Source organism: Galleria mellonella, unplaced genomic scaffold (genome assembly GCF_026898425.1).
Source record: "Galleria mellonella isolate WM207_F2 unplaced genomic scaffold, CSIRO_AGI_GalMel_v1 utg270, whole genome shotgun sequence".
Taxonomy (NCBI): Eukaryota; Metazoa; Arthropoda; class Insecta; order Lepidoptera; family Pyralidae; genus Galleria; species Galleria mellonella.
The window spans coordinates 4,243,018-4,269,908 of NW_026442062.1; the positions used below are offsets into that span (position 1 = coordinate 4,243,018).

The 26,891-nt window shown below is 29.4% G+C and overlaps 1 protein-coding gene and 2 non-coding genes across 4 annotated transcripts in view; 1 reads left to right on the forward strand and 2 right to left on the reverse strand.

Annotated features, from left to right (window-relative positions):
- Positions 1–1,266: 1,266 nt before the first annotated feature.
- The window catches only part of LOC113514535 (soluble guanylate cyclase 88E), a 124,862-nt gene continuing 99,237 nt past the window's right edge, over positions 1,267–26,891 (reverse strand). The window contains exons 2-17 of one of the 2 annotated variants that reach the window (XM_031908355.2): positions 24,871–25,043; positions 20,751–21,032; positions 20,014–20,219; positions 16,344–16,467; positions 14,263–14,404; positions 11,267–11,338; positions 9,473–9,599; positions 8,860–9,064; positions 6,605–6,751; positions 5,744–5,876; positions 5,003–5,230; positions 4,221–4,625; positions 3,380–3,473; positions 3,061–3,136; positions 2,317–2,413; positions 1,267–1,878 (exon numbers count right to left, since the gene is read on the reverse strand). In XM_031908355.2, the coding sequence (XP_031764215.1) occupies positions 1,550–1,878; positions 2,317–2,413; positions 3,061–3,136; positions 3,380–3,473; positions 4,221–4,625; positions 5,003–5,230; positions 5,744–5,876; positions 6,605–6,751; positions 8,860–9,064; positions 9,473–9,599; positions 11,267–11,338; positions 14,263–14,404; positions 16,344–16,467; positions 20,014–20,219; positions 20,751–21,032; positions 24,871–25,038 (2,835 nt within the window). In that variant the 5' untranslated portion in view covers positions 25,039–25,043 and the 3' untranslated portion in view covers positions 1,267–1,549. Of the gene's footprint in view, positions 1,879–2,316; positions 2,414–3,060; positions 3,143–3,379; positions 3,474–4,220; positions 4,626–5,002; positions 5,231–5,743; positions 5,877–6,604; positions 6,752–8,859; positions 9,065–9,472; positions 9,600–11,266; positions 11,339–14,262; positions 14,405–16,343; positions 16,468–20,013; positions 20,220–20,750; positions 21,033–24,870; positions 25,044–26,891 lie in introns of both variants that reach the window. The other variant, XM_052895332.1, reaches the window with a different exon arrangement.
- Positions 22,331–22,402, forward strand: Trnaa-cgc (transfer RNA alanine (anticodon CGC)). Its single transcript has one exon. It is a non-coding gene; the product is annotated as a tRNA-Ala (tRNA).
- On the reverse strand, positions 23,025–23,098 carry Trnai-aau (transfer RNA isoleucine (anticodon AAU)). Its single transcript has one exon. It is a non-coding gene; the product is annotated as a tRNA-Ile (tRNA).

Genomic DNA, 26,891 nt, shown 5'->3' on the forward strand with positions numbered 1-26,891 from the left:
AAAGTTAAAAAATATTTAACAAATAAAACCTACTTTTACGTTAAAAGTATAAAAAGTTGTAATTACCACTTTATTTCTAATTCCAAAGAGTTACTTTAAAACTTACGTAACTGTGAATAAAATTTTCATTAAGTACTAAGTAAAGCTGGTGTTGATGTAATGTGATTAACACTTATTTTATATATTAGGAAAAGTATTATCTAAATGTATCTAGATATCTACTTACATATAAATCAGTTATTGAGTAACAATTATGTAAAAATATAATAAAAATATCGCATTTGCTCTGTTAAATAGAAAACAATCTATCAAATAATAATTTAAGAACATTCCTCTATTTTTACAATTCCATATAAAATCACTGTTTGACAGTGTTATTAAAGATATAACTATTTTATTACAATTTATTTCTATTGTCGTTGTGTAAAGCTCATAATATGATTGTTGAATATTTATTGATAATTAATCTTTGGGATGCATATACTGAGATCTGTAATAATACTTAAAAAAATAAAATAATCTCAATAAAAATGTACCTAACATCTTCTAGATAACTACTCGTAAATAGTGACTATACAATATCTGAACTATGGTGTTAATTTTAGTGTATCGCATAATAATACATACATACAGCATCCTTTTATGTTATCCTTATTATTTTTATACGAATAGACTCATTTAAGGATTATAAAAATTATGCGGTAAATTAAAATTAACACCGATATTTACTTAGACTAGAGAACATATGTTTAGTGATCCCATAGAAGAAAATTTTAAAATGATATTATTTAGTAAATCATAATATTTGAGACCACATAGGCTAACACTTATAAGTAACACGTTGTTTTAACAATACTGACATTCATATTAAAAGACCCATAATTATATATTATTAAATATTATTTTATATAGAAAATATGTACACATGGTGACTACACTGAATTTTTTTTAGAAAGAACATGTAGATGATAGATTAGTATATTCGGCATCATTCCTGGTTTCATGATATCTTAGTATTGCACGAAAGCTCTAATATTGTAATTTACAATTCCCACATTTTTGTTTTTATTTTCCCAATCCCAATTTCACGATTATATTTTTAAAATTCAAATATAATTTAAACACTTCTTTATTTTGACGATTACAATTAAATAAATTTTTAAATAATTGTTATTTTCTAAATAATACATTGAAATAATTTATAACAGACTGAATTTACGATTGAACTAATCGTTAATTTAATCTTGCGATTATTTGCATCGTAATTTTTGTAAATTGATTGCCCATTAATGTAAGAAATTAGAAATTTTGTACGCTCATTATACGATTATTTTCATTATGTACGTATTTTTGTGTGAGAATTTTTGAAGAGGTCGTCAATTGTGTCCACGATATAATTGGTTTGTTATAGCGCGACATTTAATATGTATCTATATACACCTTTATTATGTCTATACGTCTTCCCATACTATATTTTTTATTGTTAACTTCCAAATGTATAAAATGAAAGAAAATATAATTATAATTATGGATCCCAAATATAAGTCTCTTAAATAAGACGACAACTAGAATTATTAGATTTATGTCTAACATGGGGATTGCCAAAGGCACCGCAACACTGATGGTGGTTAACATTTTTCGAGTGATGATGCCCGTGGGGCTGAACGTTACTTTGTAATGATTGAGTTTTCTCTTTAATTGAATCCTTCGATGGTTTGTGAGAACAACCTTTTAAATGACCCGGAGCTATTTTAGCTTTGAATCTGCTCACTTTGCCTGGTTTCGAGTGATTCGGTTCGGCGATAGATTCTGATATGGTGCAGATGTGAACACCTTGGCTTATTTCTGCGTGAGCGTCTTGATATTCTGTGTCAGTTTCTGTAAACAATATACCTTCAATGTGCGTTATTTTCTTGTTTTTTTTACCTAGTTATAATAAAGTATTGAAATATGAATCTTGTGAAAAAATCATCAAAATAAGGAAATAAGTTTTAAAGTATTATACAGTATTTTAAAACATATTCATAACATACAGTACACCGTAATTATTTCAGCCGATATAAATAATTACAATATTATTATTATTATTACAAACATGTTTAATGGATTATTAATAATGGTGTCTAATAACCTCATTGCTAGCAATATACCCTATCAAATCGACCTTCACGCGGTTCTCATTGAAAATTTCTGATGAATCATCACGATGGGCTAACTGCTTTCATCCTCATCTATCATCATTCACTGATGCTCCGCTAACGTATACCGATAGTGCTGGCGACTCAATAGTCGAGTGAAGTTATTAAAATCTCTCACCGATTTCTTCTCTACATTGGCTGGGTGACATTGAAGAGCCGGTATCAGGCCGCAGCGTGGAACAAGAGTCCGCCGGGGGCGTCAACATATGTGTACACTATAAGATAGAAAAAATAATTAGCAACATGTTATACACATACCTATATGGGCTTAGATTAAAATCTAAATATAAATACCCGCAATTATTAGTATTAAATACCCGCAAATAAATTTTATTTTTTCTGAATAAAATTAAAGAAAATTTACTTGGCAGTCATACTCAGTAGTGAATAAAATACGAACTTGCTTTTACCAGTATAACTGATTATTTTTCCCAATAAAATATTTATTAAAAAAGGACAAAAAATGTTAAGTCTTCTATAATAATAGTTGGACATGCCGATTTACGCTCAAAATTATTTAAAATTTTCCGAATTATATTATCTTGAGAAAAACATTCAGTTTAAATGGTAAAACAGACCTTTAAAATGAATCAAGGTAAGTATTGACATATAACAAAAATAAAAATGTCCCTAAAGTCTTCTTTCCAATATCAGTCCATATAAGTAGTATATATTAATGGAAGATTAGTCACTAATAGCGCATTGTATAGAGACTTTACAGATTATTAATGGTGGCTGGTCCATCAAAAATTTGTAGTTTAATCCACATTAACTACAGTGAAATTAAACAAATTAATATTAATTTAGAAGCTAGTGAGATGGTTTTCGCAAAATAACACCTAAATCAAATATTGTGACTTACCACATTTTCTGTGCAGGTCTCTTGCTCCCGTTCTTTAAAAACAGGAGTGGTCTCAACTCTGCAAGGGGATGGTGAACTGTAACTTAAGATTTACAAATATACTATGAAACGTGTCACTCACATAAAACTTACGTAATAAAAGCATCAGTTATTTAAAAAAAAATAGATTACTGTAGTAGACAACAAGTACACGAACTATGTTTGTGAGTAAATACATGCACAATGATTATAATAACATCATTAATTAGTCAGATATGAGTTAAAAGTACCTACAGTTGCAGTTCTTAATACTATAGAAATTACTGAAATAAATTATTACCAAAATGAGGAGTTGTAACTGCCGATAGGTTTAGGTGGATCGCTATCTACGTCCGTCCAAGCAGCAGCACATGCTGTTGAATTTGATCTTGTATCTGAAAATATAGATTGTATCATCACCGTGATTGAATCGATACCAAAAGTTGTGTTCATTTGGGTGCTTGTTGTTTATTTTTTTAGTACAGATAATTTTGTTCCATAGACTTTATCGCGGGAAGAGTATTATCGATTAGAAAAAAAATTTCAAAATTGGTTCATTATTGGTAAAAAAGTACAAAATACTTGCAGTCGAATTAAAAATCTGCTTTTGTGTCCTTACAGATCTAAATCCAGATAAATTATTTAAATTAGGTTTTATTGATATCGAATGAAAACGAAAGTATGTATTAATAAATATAAAAAAAAATCGGTTTGGCGCGTAATGAGTTTGCTAACAATTAAAAACTTTTGTAATAAAAAAAAATGGCATTAGAGCATGCAGTGTTCCGATTGTAGTAGATGTTTTTAGCTAACAGCATAGATTTGTGTTTTGTTTTTTGACATTAAGAGTTCTAAAAATATAAGTTACCTACTATGAGTACTTAGCAATTTAATCATTCGATTAAATACTTTAGTAATTATTGAGACAAATTGATTAAGGGTTTTTATTTACTCATGTTCTTTGGATTTATTTTCTTAGTTCCTCTTAATGAGATTTTTAGGGTTCCATGCCGATGTATTCTCACGTCGTAAAATGAAAGAATAGGTGGATACCGTCATCTTACAAATTAAATACTAATTACCCGTGGGTTTCAGATTCGATTTGGTGCAAAATATTCATTATGATTATTATAGGTACGTACCTTTATCTTTATCTGACCTATTAGGTGAATTTGCTATACTCCGCCTAGCTACATCTTGGAAAGTGACAGGGGAATACATCCGTCTTTCTTCTACTGGTGACATCACTACTGGGGCTGGAGTAGTAGACCTAATTTGACTTTTTACTACTGATGTCGTTTGCTGTACAGCCATTAAATTTCCAGAACTATTAACTAGAGAATTAGGTCCAGAATTTATAGAATTAGGTAAGTGTTGGTAATTTTCTTTATTATTTAATTGTTGGGCAGAATATTCAGCGATGCTATCTCTAATGTCGGCTGCTCGTTCCCATTCGAGTTCAGTGCCGGGTGGCAGTTGTGGGGATATGACCTTGCTTAACGCGGGTCTGGATTCTCGGCCCTCAAGCCAATAAGTTTTCATTGAACCTGAAACAATATGTTATATGTATATTTATATATATTTATGTTATTTAAGTAATAATGTAACAATAAATTGTTGCTTAATTGTTAATTGACTATACCTGCAAAGAAAATTCCAAAGTTGAAATAATATTATGATATAACAATGTGACGTGAAGTGCTCCGGTACATTACAACTCTAGATTCAACAATGATTTCAAAATATAAGCAAAATATTGTTCATATTTGACATAGTTTTATCATAAATACCAGTATGATCAAGTAATTAAAAATTACTTCTAAGTAGTACCTACCAAGAACGTACCTAATAGGTAAGTTCTACATATTCTACCTATCTTACGTATTATTTTACAAGATAAATATGTAGTATATTTATATATTACCTTTGCCTTTAACTTGTATTTCTCCTCTCTCCATAACCATGTATGAAGGAGACAGGAGTTCCCTAGTTGTCTGTGATATGTGGATCCTCATAGCTTCAGAGGTAGACTCCATGCGAGATGCTGTATTAACAGAATCTCCGAAAAGGCAGTACCGAGGCATTTTTAAACCAACAATACCAGCTACTACTGCACCTGAGTGAACACCCACTCTGATCGAGAGGTGAGAACCTGAAAAATATTAATAAATAATTAAAAATTTTGCTTTGTAAAAAACATGAAAACAGTATTGATTGCAAAAGTAAATTATCAAATCGATTTAGAATATGCAAAAATATTGTGTGATTACGCACAAAAAATACAGCGGAATTGAGAAATTTCTCCTTCTTGGAGTCGTATAAAAAAGTTGGAACTTCTATTAAAAAATGTACAAATTCAACTAGAACCTATATATATTTATACACAGAGAAAGTTTCTAGATCAATTTGGTTATATCAAAATACTACACCAGTTAGTACTGCTGTTTCATGAACACACGATAGGTGTTTAATGATGATATACGTTCACTTCGCTCGCGTGACCGGGAATTGATAGATTGAAAAAGTATAGCTTAGACCTTTTCCGTCCTAAACGCTAAGTACTTCAAGTTTCACGAAGATTGGTTAAACTATTCTATCACCAAGAGGTAGAAAAGATACAAAAAAATATTTTGAGTTTCTGAAGTCTTTTTTTAGAATAATTTACCTGTGCTAGGATCTTTCAAGTCTGTGATGGCATCCACCATGTCAAGAGCCATATCGCACACTTTCTCCGCGTGGTTGTCTTCCTTTTCTGGTGCTCCTGAGACTACCATGTACGCGTCTCCTATAGTTTCCACCTATGTAATAAAAAATATTGCTTATATTGAAATGATAGTAATTTGGATGGTGTGATGAAATTACAAAAATTCAACATTCACCCAGTCCAATTTTCAAAGACTAAAGATCTGGCGACAAATTATTTTCATTCTTATTAGCCCTTATTTATGTCACAAAAGTGGCAGATAAGTGTAGATACTTCACATCTGATGGTAAATGGTTACCGTAATCTATGGTTTCACGTATACGTTGATCTAGAAGATACCATGCAAACAAAATATACTCCAACTTTCCTTATATACGCGAATTTTTTTTCTAATATATATTTTAAGTTTAGAATAACACTTATATTATAAATACAGATGGCTTAGGTATGTTTGTTGTGATACACTATATTTAAATACATACAATTTTTTTGCATTATTGAATTTTCGTTGTAAGGTACTTTAAAATTTTTGTATTATATTCACGATAACTAGTACGAAGTAACTTATATGTACTTGACGCTGATGTAAATGCTTTAAGTCCTGTTGAAGCTGGAAATTGTTAGCTTTTAGTAGAATTTGGGATTCATCTTTATATCTAATGAGAACATGTGTACAGTTAAATTAAAATATACTCGTATTTTATAAGTAGTTAAAATCTAAAATGAAAATTTTAAATACATGAACCTTACTGAATACGAACACTATCTTTTTTTAATAATCTAAAGAATAAAGAAATAAAAAGTATTTAATATGAAAATTACCTTGTAAACTCTGTTCCTTTCAGTGAGAGTGTCGAAGATCGAATACATAGCATTCAACATGGAGACGACTTCCATCGGCGTAATGCGGGAACAAATCTCAGTGAAGGTGACCACATCAGAGAACAGGATCGATACGCTGTCGAACATCTGCGGTTGTATAGACACTATCGTAACCACTTAGTAATTCAGCTATCAAACATGATTTCAAATTATAATTCGAACAATCTTAATTAAAAGTTTTAAAATATTACGTACGACTATCATAAATGGACATTGACAAAGTTTAAAATTAATTGTATATTTATTGAAATATTTTCATTCTCACAGTAAATATGGTAGTGATCATAGGCATATTTATTTGTGAGATAAAAATCGTTAATTTAATTTTTTTTTTTTTTATGTAAATTACAATGGCAAACAAGCTGACTGCCTACCTACTACTACTATGACTACCTACTGATAGAAAGTTGTAACAGTCGCCTATAGACATGAACAATATCATGAACAACAGACATAACAGAGTATACTGTGCCGCCCATTATACCCTTCATAAATTGTCAATTCTGATTGTTCTACACAAATACTTTTATAAACTTAGAAGTTTGTTAGGATGTATGAATGGATATTTGTTATTATTTTACGCAAAAACTATTGAACAAATTTTATACATGATTAAGTTGTGTCTTAACTAAGAACACGGATAATTTACATACTAAAATATCTCAACGCCTTAATTGCTTAACCAATCATCATGAAATTTGTTATACATGTACGTAACTAATAAATAGCGTTTTAGCATTAACAATTTTTTTATGATTTTAGTCTTAAAAGTAAATCCTATATTTATTATTTATTTTATATAACATATGTCTATATGTCATGCCCCTACATGACATATTATATAGACATGTTTTTATTAAATATATATTTTATTTAAAAAGAAATTATATTTTGTATATGTAATTATATTTACATATATACATTAGTGTAGTTTTGAAGTTTATCTAAGTATAAGCTATTAGGATTAGAGAAGTTTACAACAAATTACTAGGTACTTATAGTTAAGTCGATATAGCCTTGTCTTGTCACGTCTATTGTGTCAGATTTTATTAAGGGCCATTAAAGGGTTTATTGAATTAACTAAATCTTAAAATATAATAATTAAATTTCATCGAGTTATTCGGATTTGAAAGTTCATTTTTTCCACCACCACTGTTCCCGTTAATAGAGTATAATAATATAATCTATATGAAATGGCCATATCAGGGTTTTTACAGATATGAATTTGGAAGTATTATATTACTTAAACAATAGTAAAATGACTTTTAAAATAATACTTTACATTAAAATCATATATAGCATATATAAAATTAGTTCTTTACAACTTGTTAATATATTTCAGAAATACAAGTTACTAAACTTGTATATATATCGCTTCATCACAGAAGTGATTTCTGTAAAATGATTATAAAAAAGACTTTGGACATCAGTCTATCTTTCCTTCGAAATATAGAGATATGAAGAGAATATAAGAGTCCAATAGAAAATAATTTTAACAATAATATACGTATTAAACTATATTATACAATAGCCTTACTGTACTTATACAATTGTGTCGTTGTGTTTGTAAATTGTCTTGTTTATATATATATATATATATATATATATATATATATACTATATATATATATATATATATATATATATATATATATATATATATATATATATATATATATATATGTATTTGGGTACTTGTATAATTCATAATATATGTTTCGTGGAAACGCGGTATTACTCTTCAAACCAAAACAACAATGTACATACTCGCTTTATATCAGAAATATATAAGATACAGTAGTAGTAGATTATACAAATCAATACTTAATTATTTTCTTTGTTTTACTTATTAGTGACTTGTTCTCTAGACAGGTAACAAATTAAACTATCGCTAGGTACGTTTTCGTACTCGCTTACTGAAGAAAAGATATCGGACATTTTATTTAATTTTATTTCATTTCACCAGTGAAGATGTAGGCAGGCCAGTTGGGCCATCGTGATAAACTAATCAGTTATTGATCACGATTGATTCTAGCGGAACCATGTGGAGGTAACTTGATAGGGTATATTGCTAGTAACGGAGACGCGGATGTTGCGCTTTTGTTTTATTTATATCTCACGGAGGACAGTTTGGAAGATACTCGTACATAAAATAAGATAGGTACTAATAGGTAACAACAAATTTTACAACACACCTCACAAGTATCTATAGGATTCTCTCCATTCCGTAGCCTATCTGCAACTTGTTTGGGTATCATCTGGTACAACAGCTCATCGGTTCTCTTCATCTCCTCATCAAGCTTTCTCATGGATTCTTCAAGTTTTTTGCTCTTCTGTTGTTCCTGGTCTAATGCTAATTTGAGTTCCACTGATTGTTGAGTACCAGCTAGCATTAGATCTCTGAAACATTTGTATCAAATTAAAGTATACTTAATTTATTTCATTTTATAACAATATAATTCTAAATTTATAGAGACGTATTTGATGATACGAATAGGAATACTCTCTTATTGTTATATTTTCATTACGTAACTTTTGTGCCTCTTAAATCATAATAAATAGATTTTTTTAAATATTGTCTCCGTCATGCGGACAAAGTCACTGGTAAAAATTAGTTATTTAATATAATATTGACTATTACTGTATAGATGTCACTACTGGACCCAAATATTGAGGTATCTTTTTCACGAAGGACAATAATTCTTTTGTATTGCGATATTTTCGTCCTTCCTAGAATAAAATTCTTCAGCTTCATATGCTGTGGCTGGATCATTTATATTACATTTTATATTTATATATCTAAAATACCTGCTAAAGTCGTGCATAGACAAATCATTGATGTATAAGCCGGTTGACACGAGCGCTGATAAATCTGGCATCACTGGGGTCCCGAGATACATCATCAGCCTCCAGTTATCCATGTAGATCATTTGACCTGTATATTATTAGCGATAAGCTAATCTTTATAATATACCTGTATATTATAAAGATTTTCAGCAGTATCTATTATATATATATATATATATATATATATATATATATATATATATATATATATATATATATATATATATATATATATATATATATATATATATATATATATATATATATATATATATATATATATATATATATATATATATATATATATATATATATATATATATATATATATATATATATATATATATATATTTATCAGCACTTATATCAACTGTGTATGGTTATACACAGTTATATATATATGTATATATATATATAACTGTGTATATATATATATGTATATATATATATATATATATATATATATATATATATATATATATATATATATATATATATATATATATATATATATATATATTATATATATATAAAGGCTATGTGAACGTAATTATTGTAGGAGTAATTATTGTGTGGACTAAAAATTAGGTAAACATATTGAATAACTTTAATAGTATTTCACTATTAACAAATATGCCTCTGAGTACCCCATTAGTAATTATAGTTGTGAAATATAATAATATATTAAGGGTAGATATACGTGTGTGATGTTTCGTGAACGTGATCTGGTGCATTACATACTGGTGTAAATTATATACAATTTATACTAAATAATATCTATGGTGAAATTCTGTGCAATTACCTATTGTTGCAATTGTGCGTGATAATATAACTGAAATTTATTCTCTTAATTTTTTGACAGAAATCTACAACGAGGATCTTTTCGTAGTTCTGTATTTACATGAAAAAATGTAGGTATGAGTTAGATTAAATTAATAAAATATTATCAAAGCAATATACTAAAGCTCGGCGTTGTAAAGACAAACACAATAACATATGATTTTTTTTAATTTTATTACCAGACAAAACTATTCATTACAATTTAACTTACATGCTATATTCACAGAAATAGATTTATTCTCAATGGCTTTTTTAAATCTGCCATTTCTGCATCAACTAGTACTAAGGTGACTTATTATAATAAAAATATATATTTTTTAAATGTATATTTTGTATTTTTACAATAAAAAAGGCGTAAAATATTCAACTATGCTGACGTAATTCCATAAATCTTGGTCTAATGTAACATGTTAAGTCTTTTATGATATTATCAAAACTTTTTTAATCCCTTTAAATGAAAGATTTTTTTATCTCTCTTTAAAAACAAGGCTCATTAAGGCTAGATTCACAGTACAATACTGGCTACAATTTTCTCTCGGTGCGATCTCAGTCTAATAAAATATTATCAAGCACAAACACTTCAAGATTGATCGTAATTGGTAAGGAAATAAATTATTACAGATTTTATAAATATATACATTATTTTTCACGTGATAATATTTTACCAAACCGAGATCAGATCGAGAACGAATCATGGCCTTATTGTAGTATGAATCTAGCCTATAAATATCCGATTATTCTCAACTTGCCTCCAGCTTAAGATTTCTGTCAAGTGCAATCAACTTGAACTATACTAAACAACAACAATAATGTGATTTGCAGACATTTTGCAAAATACATTTTGGTGCTTTGATTACACATTCTAGTGAGTGAGGCCAAGTAAAGTGCCTAAGGTGATGTTTTCTATTAGACTACCTTTGAGATGTAATTTAATTGTATCAGGCAATCGTCTCCCGTCATACGCATAACGTTTCTTTGTAGGCGAGTCTGGAAAATATAACTGAGTTACATGTAGTATTCTTCAGTAAAGAGTTTATTTATGAAATATAATATACAATGCATTAACTATTTTATCTGTGGTGGCATTGTATAGTATGCTTATTTATTACTATAAAAGAAAAGACTGGAGTGGTTGAGTTGCAATTACACGCACCAACCATTATGTAGGATTGCCTACATTGCCTACTACTGTGAGCACTTTCTTCAGACAAACTTATGCCATCTAAGTAGTATAGAATGTACAACTTTTTAAATATTATCAATTATAGTATTGTTTTATCCCAATAATAATATAAATATAATATATTAACAATCCGTCCCGGCTTCGCGTAGGTAGATAAGTAGAAGATTTCAATTTTTTTTGTTAATGAAATATTCATTTTATTCGCTGATAATACAACTTCCTATAAGTGAAATATTTTTTGAAAATTGTTTATGTTATGAATTTTTGAGTTTATCCATTAAGAACAAAAAAAAAGGCCAATCTGTTCTCTTAATAATATTACTTTAAATGTACTCGTAAGTACCGACATAGGGAATATATATAATATGAGGACTTTGGAGCAGCACGCATACCTTGACTTTCCAATGTTCGAGGGTTCAATCCCCGTATAATACAAAAGATATGTATGCATGAATAATATTAAGCCATAAATAATGGTCATTACATTTGACATATACATATTATTTGGAATAGAGAAGGAAGGCTATTTTTAATCTAATTCACACAAATTCCGGTCATACGGACGGAGCCGCGGGTGAAGGTAGTTTATAAATAAAATTTACTTTGATCCGCCTCCGATGTATAATGGTTAGGGTAAGAATTACTGAGCCCAAGTTACAGAGCATACATTAATAATGATTACGTAGTTATTAAACAGAAATACGCCGACTTGAAGAAAAATGAATTTCAAGTTTAATACAAATACAGTTGTTATTGCAATGACAGGAATGCTAGCGAGATTATTTAGTTTCTTTAATTCTGAAGATCTTTCCGTGTATTTGAGTTTCATTCTTTTAGCTTGATTAACAACTAAATTTGTTCTTTTTAAACAAATTTATGACAGTAATCAGGTGGAACGGCAGTGCTCCCGCTAAATCAAGAACAGCCGTACCATCCTTTTTGAATAGATGCTTCCATAGATACTCGTACTAACTAAAATAAGTGACTTGGTTTTACATGAGATCTCACGACTTTTATAGTGGAGGAACAGCTTTGCGATATTTAGCATATTTTTACATTTAATATTTTTGATGGGATATCTATTTACATCATAAATAAAAAAAATTATAATTATCAAAGTGATAACTAAATCGATGTGTACCTACTCACATACATATATTAATTAACAAAAGAGCAAATGTAGAAATGACTTCAAAAATTTGTTATTTGCCATGATGATACAATAATACTATAAAACTTAGGTCTTGTAGTATAATAATACTACAAGACCTAGGTCTATGTAGGTGTATGTCTATGTCTAGGTAAAATAATTATTTTACTATCTAGTGATAACCAGAGAGAGACCTTGTACAAAAGTAGTCTGCTTGGATATCTCTGTCCCATTCGTGTTTCTGCTGTGAAGCAGTTGTTTGCAAAGCTGTATTTTAGTTTGAAGGGTGGGATATAATAATAAAATTACAGGATTTAGAAGCGTAACACCTTAGTCCGCAGAAATGGCAACGCATGTATGATATCAAGATGCGACACAGTATACTCTGATATGTTCATGGTATTGTTCATGTCTATATATACCATTTATCATCAAGTGGGCCGTCGGCTTGATTGTTATTCTATATTGCGTAAAAAAAATAACTCTAGCAAATCATTACTAATTAATCTGTCTATAAACCTTATTCATAAAAATCAATCTTATATATTTATTTATATATTACATGTAAATATTAGAGTGAATTGTGACTTTCTCTTAAGTTAAAAATTTAGCGCCAATTTAACGTAAAAAAAAAAAGAACAAAAAACTTCAATAGCTAAAAATAAGTTTATGAAACATTTGTTTTTATGAATAAAGAAGGTTAGAATACGGATTGATATATAAAGATTCAATAAGCTACTAGGCTCAAAATACATTACCTGCAATCGTTTTTACTGGAATTGTACAAAAAATGGCTTTGATTACTTAAGTATAAAGGTACTTATGAATTTAAATATACAACTACCTGCCTAAAAACGTAGAAATTTTAATTTTATTTATAACAAAATACTGCCATAAGAAGGCTTTTATGACACATACTGCCATTTTTATTACCCATTCATAGTCACAACGTGATCCTGTTACAGGATATATAATGCCTGCCTTTATTTTACATTTCCCTTTTTTACATTTTGTGGACAGTGCAAAAACGTAAAAATATAGATACCAATATATTTTATTGTAAAATACTACATTATATTCAACTGAATATTCCTAGATAATCTGATTCCGTATATTATATATTTACCTAATGTTGGCTGAAGGATTAACTGAATAAATTGACGCAGGAAAACCTTAGATGACAAAGTTGATGTGGGTTCTGTTATAAGAACAATATCTTAAATTTTCACCCTTGTTTTTCTTCATAATAGTTAAACCTCTAAATCTGTGTTGTAATGCAAAGAGGCAGACATTTTCTTAGAATATTACTTGGTTTATTATTACATCTTTTATAAATTATAAACCTAGAAAAACCTAATTATTATTATTATAATGAAAATATAGGTATAATTGTGTGTATTGCTTTTACTTGTCAACTCAATGTCTCAAGGCCTAATATTCTTCATTGTGTTTCGACATTGCTTTCGACCTGCGTTTCTTTGAGGCAGTTTCAGTATCTTTAAATGGATGCTAGTGATTTTTGCAGGAACATTTGACACGTATTTTTACGTAAAAAAATAGTCTAAATAGATAATTTACCTTTAAGCCTAAGATTCTTTTCTGTGACAGCTTCCGATTCATCAGACAGGCGCATCAGCTCATTTCGTTTATCCGTAGATTTCTCATGCATAGCAGCCTCTACAGTAACCAGTTCGAAGATGTTGTTGGTACGGTTGAGAATCTGATGGAAATGTAAAATATAATTATTTATTTTATATAGATTAATTTAAAAATATTTTTCTTTTTAGAAACAAAACAGACTATTAAGAAAATTATTATTGTAAACATCGTAATATAACATTTTAATGCCAACTAATTGTATTAGATTACAATAAAACAAAAATAAAACAAAAACATTAGATTACAATAAAAATAAAAAAATACAACATAATTCCTTTCTATTTAGATGTCGATTTAAAATATTGTTATAGAGGGATAGTGTAGCTAGTCAAAATGTAGCCGTTCGGTGTCAATTTTTTTATGGATAATAATGGAACAGTGTCCGATGATAAGTGAGGATGAAAGAAAGTCAAGTTGATTCACTGTGACGAATTCATGAAGACCACGATCGCTTCAAAGCGGGATCGCATGGAATTCAACTTGATATTACTAATTTACTCGTTACAAAAATTCCCCTCTATTTCTGACGAAAGGCCATTAGGTTGTGAAATTCTGATTATATTAATAATTAGCTTTTATACGCAATTTCGTTCATAAGAACGGGATATAAAGTGGCCTATGTCCTTCTGCATCCCATATTAGTATGTGTTTATTAAACTTCACAGTAATTGATTAAGCCATTAAGGTTCTATGGACATAACAAACCCATTTTAACTTTTATAATATTAAATAAGGACGCTCAGGTATACCACATTTATTAACAATTTCACGGTTTAATTATTGATCCGGATTAAATAAAATTAATCCCAAGGATAGTTGGAAACCCAGAATATTACGTCAATAAATTCTCAAATAATGAAGTTGCTCAAAAGGGTTAAAATAAAGTTTTGCACGAATTATAATACGAGTCATTTCGTATCCACAGCCGGGTCTAATAGACATCTCACGTTTCATTGGCAGGTTATATTGGGAGTAAGTTTGTTTTTTTGGCGATTCTTATCTTAATAGTACAATCAATAGATATGAAAGGCATACTTGGGATGGCGAGAGACATTTAGCTACTTATTATTTTGATCAATCAACATTATTTCTGCCAGTCACGCGAATAAAGTCGGGTGTACGAGTAAAAACTAGTACGGAATAAATAAATGTGATGATTCGTACTTAGAAAGTGTTTACTCGATTACAGCAAAACCGAAATATTGTGTGTTTAGTAGTCTATCAGTATATGATTGTTTGTATTTATGCTTGAATTATCTGGTTTTGATGAGTGCGGTAATTTATTTGTAAATAGCATAGAATTTTCCAAAATCGGTTTTTCTGTTTTCAAAGGTTGACTGAGAGAGAATGATAATATAGCATAAGTTCACCTTTTGTACCGAATATATTTTTTTTTTGTGATGCGCTTAATAAAGAATAAATAAATATAACACATTTTCAAATATTGTTTTCATGGTTTTTTAGAATTTAGTTATTTTATTTATCATAAATAAGGCAAAGTGTTCAGAACTTTTTCCTTTAATTACAGTTTTTTTTTCGTAGTCGACTTACAGTTCTCAAACTTTATGCGAATTTCATTATTTCCCGTTCCCAAGAGAAACAATTTTATTCCTATTTAAAAATTCTTTCCTGGTTAATATCCACAAAGAATCTCAGTGGAAAATTATAAGTGATGAAACGATCTTTTATATTAGATCGTACGTATATTTTACGGTCAATATAAGGTTAAGACGGTAAGTGATTTTATCTATTTATTTCTAAGCTACAGAAGGTTCCTTTTCATTCGCAGGATGTCGTAAGAGGCGATTAAGTGGTTTAAACACAATACACAAGTACAAGAGAAGAAAATAAAACGAAATAAAACTCCACTCTAAGTGGCCTTGATGTATATTTATTTTTGCAAAATTATTATAAAACAGTACATGTGTATTTATTTAGAAATAAGTACGTATAGTCAAATTTATACTACAACAAAATGTAGTAGGTATGCGCATACTTACAGTCTGAAATTTGAATGCGATAAGTGGTCGCACTAAATCAAACCAATTGGTAATCTTTTTCCCCACTAGATCAGGCAAGATTACCATTAGGGAGTTGCCGATGCTGCGTACTACCATGTCTGACCTAAAAACAAGTACTTAATTAGTAATAAAAAATGCCAAACACTACAGCTTTTTCCTGGTCCTTAAATGAATTTATTCTATGTTATGAGACACAGGGGAAGGGAAGGGTTACCTTTGGTAGCGCACTTTAATTACGGGTAGATAAAAAGCGTGAAAAATGTGAGCATCATGGTTCCATGGTATACTTTTCCGAATTATAAACCGCAAAGGCTGTAAGTTTAATTCTGGCTAATACCACATTTTTAAGTGGTGATTCAAATTTTAGATCAGTTCTGTCCGCAATGAAAACATATTGACAACAAATTTAATAAGACAACAAACCAAATTAATCTCAGTAATAGCACATTGTAATATACTCGGCGAAACATACGCATCTCGAATGTAACATTCATCACGATAATAAGTCAATACTTATAATTTGTTAATACAAATATTTATTTTTGACTACTGCATTGGAGGTATAGATGGAAGTACATTTGTCAAATTTAAATTTTAAATATAATAGATTAGATAAAAAATCGATCCACAATTGACGATGTAATCGGTGAACATACATAGAAAAAATATACAGTGGAACATAGATCCTTCTTGTTTTTTCAACTTATTTAAAAATAAGTAAATAAAACCTTATATATCTTTACACCCAATGCCTCTTATAGTATAGTATTATATTATCTGTGCTTATATGTCACAGAAAACCGAACCGAGTGCCAACGCCATCTACAGTAAAGTACATACATCTCTTCTTCCATCCGAGTTCGTCTGTTTTCCTAATTCGCATACAACATTTACGTTATATTGGTTCCAAGAGTCTTTGCTGTATCTTATCATAATAAGTCTTATTAATATCTATAGATCTGTTAACATTGTACTTCTTCAATGTAGTTTCCGTACTGAGCCGAATGGAAATTCCCAGTATCCGGCCAGTAAAACAAAAGTACAGTATATATATATATCATAGTACTACATATAGCTATGTCTGTATATGTGGGAATTTTAAAGGGCCTTATTAATTAATGAAGGTATAAATTAAAGTACTACCTCCTACTTAAAATACTTAAATTAGGGTCATCTATGGTGCAAGAGTTGTAACTAAAAAATTTTTAAGGCTCTTCTGTACATTAATTATACAATAATTAATTATACAATTATTATAATTATACAATTATGCCTACTTGTACAACAATTAGTCCATTACCCTAAGGTTGTTTTGACAAGATTGCTTTCAGCAATTAAACCGTCTTATTGTACTTATACAACTGTAACGTTACATTTATTAATTGTTTTGCTTATTCCCTATATTGTTGCATTGTACAATAATAAAGTATACTCATTTATTCACACTCATTAATTACGTCTTTGTTTTAATATAAATCTATGCGACTTATCTCGACACATTTTTACTTGTTTTTTAATGACGAGCAAACTGTTTTCAATAGAGCCGACGGAAAAGGAAATCATACCACACTGATCCTAGATAAATGAAACAAAAGAAAGCTTTAGGAACATTCTGATCTATTAAAAAGGAAAATACCCGATATTTACATATAATTGTGGTCAACGTTTTGAATGACATAGGGCTAGGTAGGTGTATCTGATGTACGTTATTAAGAAGGAATATCTTTATTGTTCGTTATACACATATAATGAACAATAAAACTATAATAATAATAATAGGATTAGACGCTACTTACCAGTAGTAAATATTGAATAATAGGATTAGTAATTATATTACGATAAAGTAACTAATCATCAAATATTTTTCCTATAAAATAGAGGATTTTTTAAAAGCAGGTTCAATTTCATCATAAACCGTTTCATCACAAACATGTATAGGGAATTAATTTACTTTTATTATTACAGCTGTAATCACGAATTATTGATAATTGTTGATCTTGGTTTATAAAAATAAAAATTAAATTAAGATTTCATTGTGGTAAATAACAACCAGTATTTAGGTAATAACGCACGAAAAGGTTATATACTCTTGAGCAGACGTGTCTGAACGGGGTAGTCAAAAGTGTTTGCTCAATATTGAGACTAATGAATTAACTCGATTTACAACGATTACAATAAAAACGGACCTAAATTTTTGTTGTTATTAAATTGGACCATACACGACTCTTTTAAAAGAAAAAACGTATCACCATACCTACTATAATATTCTATTAACATTCTACTAGTATTTTTAGGAGAGATACTATAAGGTACTGAATCTATGGATATATCTATCTACCGGTATGTTAGGACTTTTTGGAGTAGATTATGCAGACAATTAAATACTTACCTATAAAATTAACAACAGTAATAAAAATTGCATGAAAGTTATAAATTAATTCCTGACTAGACAGACACCACATGGGATATCTACTTATTGTGCAGCTTTAATATTGCACCCAAAACTTGGTGTTGCCACTAGGTAGCAAGTGTTTAAAACTTAGTTTGTCTAACTAAAGTCATATTATGTATTGTGTATGTGTATGACACTTACATTACCCCGAAGAGAGCATTAACGTCGTAATAGCCCTGTCCAGATAGATAGAATAGCTGAATATAATTACAAAGGTAATGACCTGGTACTAAATGTATTCATTAAAATCCTTACTAATATTATAATTGTGAAAGCTAGTCTGTTTATTACCTCTTAGAGCAGTAATAGCTATTTGGAATGGAGAAGGTCATAAGCTTTTATTTCAGTTAATCAATATATTCGTATCCCGATCATACGAACGAATTCAAGGGTAAAAACTTGCAATGTATAAAATGAAACAAGACTTAAAAAAGCAAACATATAAAATTAATGAATTTGATATTTTTTTAAAATGTATTTACATTTTCAAAGAATTATTGTTGCAGTACTTATAAATTAGCTCTCCGATTGAATGTTGATAGATTGTACCTACCTGCGAACTTTTATCCAAGTACCTATTATAGCGAATCCTTTTTGTAAGGATATAAAATACATAGGTAGATGTAGTTTCTAAAATATAGACTAAAAGGAAAACAGTAAGCTCAGGAAGTGCTAATAAAAATTTCATTATTTTCGATAACATCCCCATGACAGCAATAAAAAGGCGTAAACGTGTCTCGTATGTGATATTATAGCGATCTATAGAAACATAAGCACGTCTTTTTTATTAAAGATTGTTTAACTGATGTGTAGTCGAAAGATTTATGCGATTTCTTGCTAGAGTAAATTAAAATAAAGCCTACAGAGTATATTCGACTAAAAAATTAACAAATGAATACGTATTTTCAAGAATAAATTAGAGAAGAACACTGATAAAAATAATTGAGAACTGGTGAGGCAAGATGTGTAACCATCTAATCTACGACAAAACTGATATAAGGAACATCTTGGAAGAAAAGATAGTAAATAGAAGAAGAGATAAACCAAAAAATAATTACATAGAGTAGATAAGAGAAAAGTTTGGATCTATTTAGTTTGTAAATATTGTCCGGATCAGAGTCAGGAGGTAAAGATACCTGAATTAGTAGTCCTAACAAAATAATATTTTTAAAACTAAAAAAGATTTAAAAATCTTACCCAAATACGATACAAAATGGGAATATCTCGAACAGTACCGACGCACTGATAGGGAGATGCTTCTCTTCTCTGGTCATCGCCAACGATGCGAGCGTGAATGCTCGGTTGTCGAATGTCAGTTGGAATGTTACGTGCACTGTATCGAATAATAACTCCTCCCTCACTAGTTCTATCCTCATATCTTTGTTGTAGAAGTGGCGGGCTACCTGGGGAAAGGACAGTTGTTAATTAATTCATACAACACAACGCGCAAGGCCCTTGCTAATTACTATTCTTATAACTCAGAAACCATTTTCAGAGGCGGGGATGAAAATTTTCATATTTTTCTTGAACCTCTGGAAAGGAGATACCTTCATAGCCTACTATTGATAAAGCGTTGTTATAACAATGTTATTAATGAACAATTTCAGATTGTATTCCACAAAAAATCTACTTGTTGCAAAACCAGTTATTTTGATTTAAAAACTAAACTACTAAAACGATTTTAATAAAATTTCTATATGACTAATCTATAAGTATAGTCTTTCAAATACAAAAAGAATTTTCTAAATCGGTTCATAACTCATGGACTTATGAGGTAAGAAACATAAAAAATAACCGAATTGAGAACTTCCTTTTTGAACTCAGTTGAAAAGTTCAAATTGTAAGGTATTGCAAATTATAGAAACTTTGTATTATATTTATAATACAAAGTTTCTATAAATAATTATTTTTATAAATTTTAAAATGGCGCTCACCTCTCTAATTTGTCCCATAGCGTAATATACGAAGCCTCTTCGTTTTGACCTATAATGTAATGTGAGTCCTTGTCTAGTTTCGTTTTCACATATAAAACTGGGCGCTCGCATTCTTGGATAACTGAATTTCAAGTACTCATGTAGATTGTCGAGTCCATTTAGGAAGTCCCTCATATGCCTGCCTAATACTGATAAAACTCTGTCGTAGCCATACTGTGACACAAAACCGACGAAGTACACTCCCATTTGATCCATAAATTCACGTTCTGTTATCCCTAAAATCTGCAACAATTAGACAGCAGTTGTTTTAATAAATTAATAAATACCATTAAACGGGAACATATTGCATAGTAAGTACCATCTAGTCCCAAACTACAAGCACAGTACAAAGAACTACTTTTACACCTTCCTCTACTCTGTGCTACGAGTTTGTACTATGGGTACTAGATAACAGATAGAATAACAGATAGAATCAAAGCCGCAATCACAGTGGACAGCGAAATATGTTATTCATTCATTCATATCAGCCGTTAACTGTCCACTGCTGAACATTTAATGATGTTTAAAGAGGGACGCTGTGTCCATTCCTCGACCTTTAATTTCCCTTAGTAGCCCCTTACTACATTTACGGAAAAGGAAGGAGTGGTTTATTCTATGCCGGGACCACATGGGAGAGATGTTGTACAGTAAGCTTATTAAAAATATATAATGGAAGTCAATTATACAGAAAATAGTAATTTCTTATGGGTATTCCAGTTAATATGATTGTTTTTTATTAAAACTACATTTTGATTTTTTAAAAATCCTCTTCACGTAGTAATCTTATTTAACAGAGCATTTCCTTTGTTATTGCTAACATTAAATATAAATATTTGTTGACGATTGAACACAGGCGGTATAAGCGCCTGAAAATTTAACTATGCATTGTTGTATTTCTAAGAATATGCCATTATTATTTTATAATTAGAAACTAATGAAGATACTGGATAATTCTTGTTTATAGAATTATTAAATATTTAATTAAGTAGTATAAATAATTAAAATGACATATTACTTTATTGTATTTTTAGGAATTATTCAAATATGGAATATGCGTAAATAATTTAAAATTGTAATATTATGAAATTTTTTAGTTTTGTTTTAATTTAAGAGAAAATAAGTATATTATGTTTTACACTTAGATTATATAGATAGTGTGTCTCGATAGAAATGCTCCGAGAAAAATAAGTCAACTATTTCATAAAATTTTGCGTGATAAATACTTATGAGTGATTCCTTCATAATCTTTATTTATTTTGTCTTATAATATCTTATATAATATTTTTTTAATACGAAAGCACTCATTTTATCCATTAAATAATACGTCAAGATACATTCTATGCGTAGGTATATATAATATATACAATACAATTTAGGTAATTTAACAATTAGCTAATAAAAAGTTGACCCGTTTCTAAGGCTCGATGCATTATCTATACAATTTAAAGTTTTACATTTAGTTTACATTAAATTTTAAATTTCATTGTAATCTTTTATAATAACAAAAGGTAGTGATTAGTAATTTCGACTTTCCATCTATCGGGGGTGTAACTCAGTGGTAGAGTGTCTGCTTCGCATGCTGAAAGTCCTGGGTTCAAATCCCAGCACCTCCAAAGATTTCTTTTTGTATTTTTTTTGTTACAATTATTAGTATTATTATTTAATTTTATTACGTAACGCAGTTATAACAATATTAATGGTTTAAAAATGTTTTTTGTTATTTATATATATATATATATATATATATATATTATATTTTTTGTTGATACAATTATTATAATGAGATGAAATTAAATTCATAAAAAAATACATTTTAATAATAATAGCACAGCACAATTTTTTTTACAACACAGGGGGCAAACTAGCATGCAGCTCACCTGATGGTGACTACCGCCGCCCATGGTCGCCAACAACACCAACGACATTGCAGGTCATATATATAATAATATGATATTAGAATTTTTTATGAAAATAATACATAACAACATTGAAAAAGTGTATTATTTTACTTGCCCTTAATAATATGAATGTTTATAATTTTCTATAACATCAAGCTGCCATGAATCGATAGATAATGTATTATATCATTTTAACGCAGGATATTTAAAAAAAATTAAAAAAATTTTTCTTAATGCTTATTTTATATGTTTTTAAAGAAAATCGTTAGAAATTAAAATAAATAAAAAGTATTTAAAATTTTAGTAAACAAAATGGATATAATTATAAAAAAAGATGTGGCCCGTAAGAGGATCGAACTCATGACCTCCGCGTTATTAGCACGGCGCTCTAACCAACTGAGCTAACAGGCCGATGTCTGTAGTGTCGAAATTCAGTATCGGATTCTATTGATTATTATTGCAAAAATAAGGTAATCTAAAGTAGATTTAAGAGGTAAATTATATAAATAGAGTGTATCTATACAAAATATGCTACGTTAAAAACAGATAAACGTTTTTATATGTATGTGAAAGTTACCTCAATATATATTTACTACTTAGTATATATATAAGAGAAATTATATTTTGTGGTTACATTGAAAAATTAAATTGATACGTTTCTCTTGTAAGTTATCATTATTTGTATATAAACATTGTAAGTCCTTATTCATTAGATTTTTTTCTAATAAAACTTTTAAATTTGGTGAGATGTATATCTAATGCATATTTTAGAATCTTATTATAAATTGTAATGCCCATTCCCATAAAACACCTGTTTACTTTTTCTCAGCGATTCTTTTGAACAGCAAGCTGCAAATGAGCAAATAATAGTTTCTGCATAAATACAAAATTTTTGCGCATTGAAACACGATACAGTACACGTAAATAGCACGAATCGCACGATTCTGCAAAATAAAAATATTCTGAATACGAAAAGCTGCTTCCTTTATAAACATATCTCATAAGACAAGATTTTTTTTTAATTTTTTATATATCTAATCTAAGTTCTACTTAATCTAAATTTCATCACTACTTTTTTATCCACAAGAGACCGTAAAAGATAAGTTTTTTTTTTTTTGGCACTGAAGGCTTAATTGTTATAAAATACATATATTATCTGAAATAGAGAAGGTCATGGATTATTTTTTATCCCGGTCAATAACTTTATCCTGGTAATGCAGACGAAGTCGGATGTAGTACTCATATAAATTTGAAAATAGAAGAACAGAATGACTCTTGGTATGTTGCTTATATTCCAAAAACTATACGACTAGCACGAATAGGCTCATAACTTCCAGCAAATTGCCAAAGCCACGATGTCACGTACGAAATCGACCATTATCCAATAAGTAGGCGTTATCTAAGGATATTATGCAGGTTGGTTGTTTTTTCTTGCGCTTTAAAAATGCTTCTACCTGTTTAATCGAACTGCTATGGAAATTCCCGAAATTTCATACACGAACATTAGAAGAACTTTCGTGACTACAGACAAATCTAGTACCTATATTTTTTCAGGTATAAAACCACGTAAACTAGCGTATTTAGGGTAGGTAATTGTACTGAGCATTTATTTCTCCCTTATTAGTTTGAGCTAACGTTTGCGTTTTAGAACTAGAACATTAAGATCTAGATAAATAAGGACGTCTCTCTAGAAATACTTCGACATAAGCGACCGAACTTCTCCTAAAAGGTGGCTTTTTGGAATATATAAAATTGTTGTATTCTTATATTTTTATACTTTTATAATACATACCATAATTTTATTTATTTATTAATATTATTAATGCTGTTACTACATTTTCATATTTTCGTAAAATATAAAAAGTGAATAAAGCACCTACCCAATACTTGACTTATCTTCAGTACATTTTTTTGACATCGGACGCTATATCTATAATTTTAAAAGTACCATTCGGATTTGAGAAAGAGTTTGAATAAATATTTTTGTATTTAATGATTCATTTATTTACGAATATATTAATTTATTATTATTTATTTATTTTAGCATTAGAATTCAATCAAGACGAATCCGTGAGATATAGCTAGTAATAATGTATAATCTAACTTTAGAATACAGTCTGTAGTAGTTTATAATATAAATATGTTAGAATCACTCCATTTATAATATTAGAAAAAATACTAACCTCTTGTGCCTTTTTTGCTAATCTTGTTATTAAATTTTCTGGGTACACTTGGTGAACGGAGAAGGAAGGCTGTTCAACATCAGCTTGCCGCCTAATGTCTTCCCATCGTTCTTCTCCGTAGGTCTGTCGGATGTATTCTGCCATATTCTCCAATAGTAACCCGTACATTGTGTCTGGAGAAAAAAGTCAATGTTACTATGGTAGTAAGACGGTAACAAATGTTTTTTTTTTATACAACTTAGAATGACAAACAAGCTGACGGCCCACCTGATGGAAAGTGGTAATCGTCGCCTATAGACATGAGCAGTACCATGGACATAACAGAGTATACTATTTCGCCCATGATACCCCCATGCGTTGCCATTCCTGAGGACTTAGGTGTTGTTCCTCCGTACCCAGTGAATTCACGCCATATCCCACCCTCAAACCGAAACACAGCCATGCAAGCACAATTGCTTTACGGTTGTAACACGAATAGGACAGAGGTACCCAAACAATCGACTTTTGTACAAAGTCTTCCGTACGTAAGTCTCAAATTTGTAAGAATGTAATATTGATGAACATTAATGGATGGAGGAACGCGTAGGTATGGATAATTTCGTATGAACTAATCGTCGTTTATTTTTTAATAGTTTTTTTTAATATTTTATTATTACTTTATTCCAACTATTTTAAATTAATATTTATAAATATTGTCCCCTGCAATTTCATTATATAAGTGTGACATACACTTCAATTCTCTATCCTGAAAAATAACCGACTATGAAAAATAACCGATTGTAAATTTTATTATTTTTAATCGAAATTATTTATAGCGTTATTTTTATTATTTAATAATATAGTCAAAATACGACAATATACATCGGGCTTAATAAAACACAAGATATTGGAATTTATGAACTATTACCAAAATCAGCTAAATTTGGTATTAAAGAAAAAACAAAAGAAAGTTGAAAATGTAGATAATAAAAACTCTTTTTTTTTCTAATTAGTTATACCACATAAGTGGCCAGTATATATTGAGAATATAGCAGTTAAATAATTTTCATACTTTTTACCATTCCTCCTTTGTCCACGGGCGTCGATATATAAAAAAAGCAAAATAGAGAAATAAATGGGCATATGAGTAAATCCGAAGACAGATTTAAGAAGTATAAACTAGTATTGTTTTGTTATAAATTTACTCATGGTTCGATAAAAATATCCTGACTTTTGGTACTGAGCTAAAAATAGTCTAATTTTATTTTAGAATTATGTCTCTCTAATAATACCCTGTATGTTTGTATGACTCTTTTATGTTCGGGCATTACGTAAATATCACTGAACAGATTTTAATGGAGCTTTACACACACCTACGTAAAAAGTGGTCCTGGCTTAATACCTTAACAATACTCTGTCACGGATGACCGTTATCCATGTTCTCATATATATTAAGGAAATCACATTAGTGATTATTGCAAATGTAAGTCAATCTGTACTTTTATATACACTTAATTTACAATTATTTAGACATATGGTATTAAATAATTATATAGGTGTAAAAATGCATTTAATAATTTTCTTCTGTAACTACGACAGCCACTGACGATTCCTTAATGCGAAAACATGACATGAGCAACTGCTGACGCTTTTTGTCTGCGGACATTGTTTCCATAACAAAATTGACATAGACTAGCCACGTAACAACGGTCGGGAATAAAATTTAAATAATATTTTACACCTTTTAGTAACGGAAAAAGGAGCTTGTCGTACTTTTTTAAACTTGAATAAAAAGATAAAGCCACTTTATGAACCGGAAAAATAATAAGATTTCATTCTTATAGGTCGATTTGTGTGATATAATGCAACAAGATGTTTATTAAACTGGCACTGAAAATTTGGATTTTGATGGCTAAATAAGTATTTATAAGAGTTCAAAGCTTCTATCTTTGAAGTTAGTGCGAAAATTTTAGTAGTAGATTTAAGAGTAGCATTGTCATATCATATCAGCCTTTAACTGTCCACTGCTGACCATAAGCTTC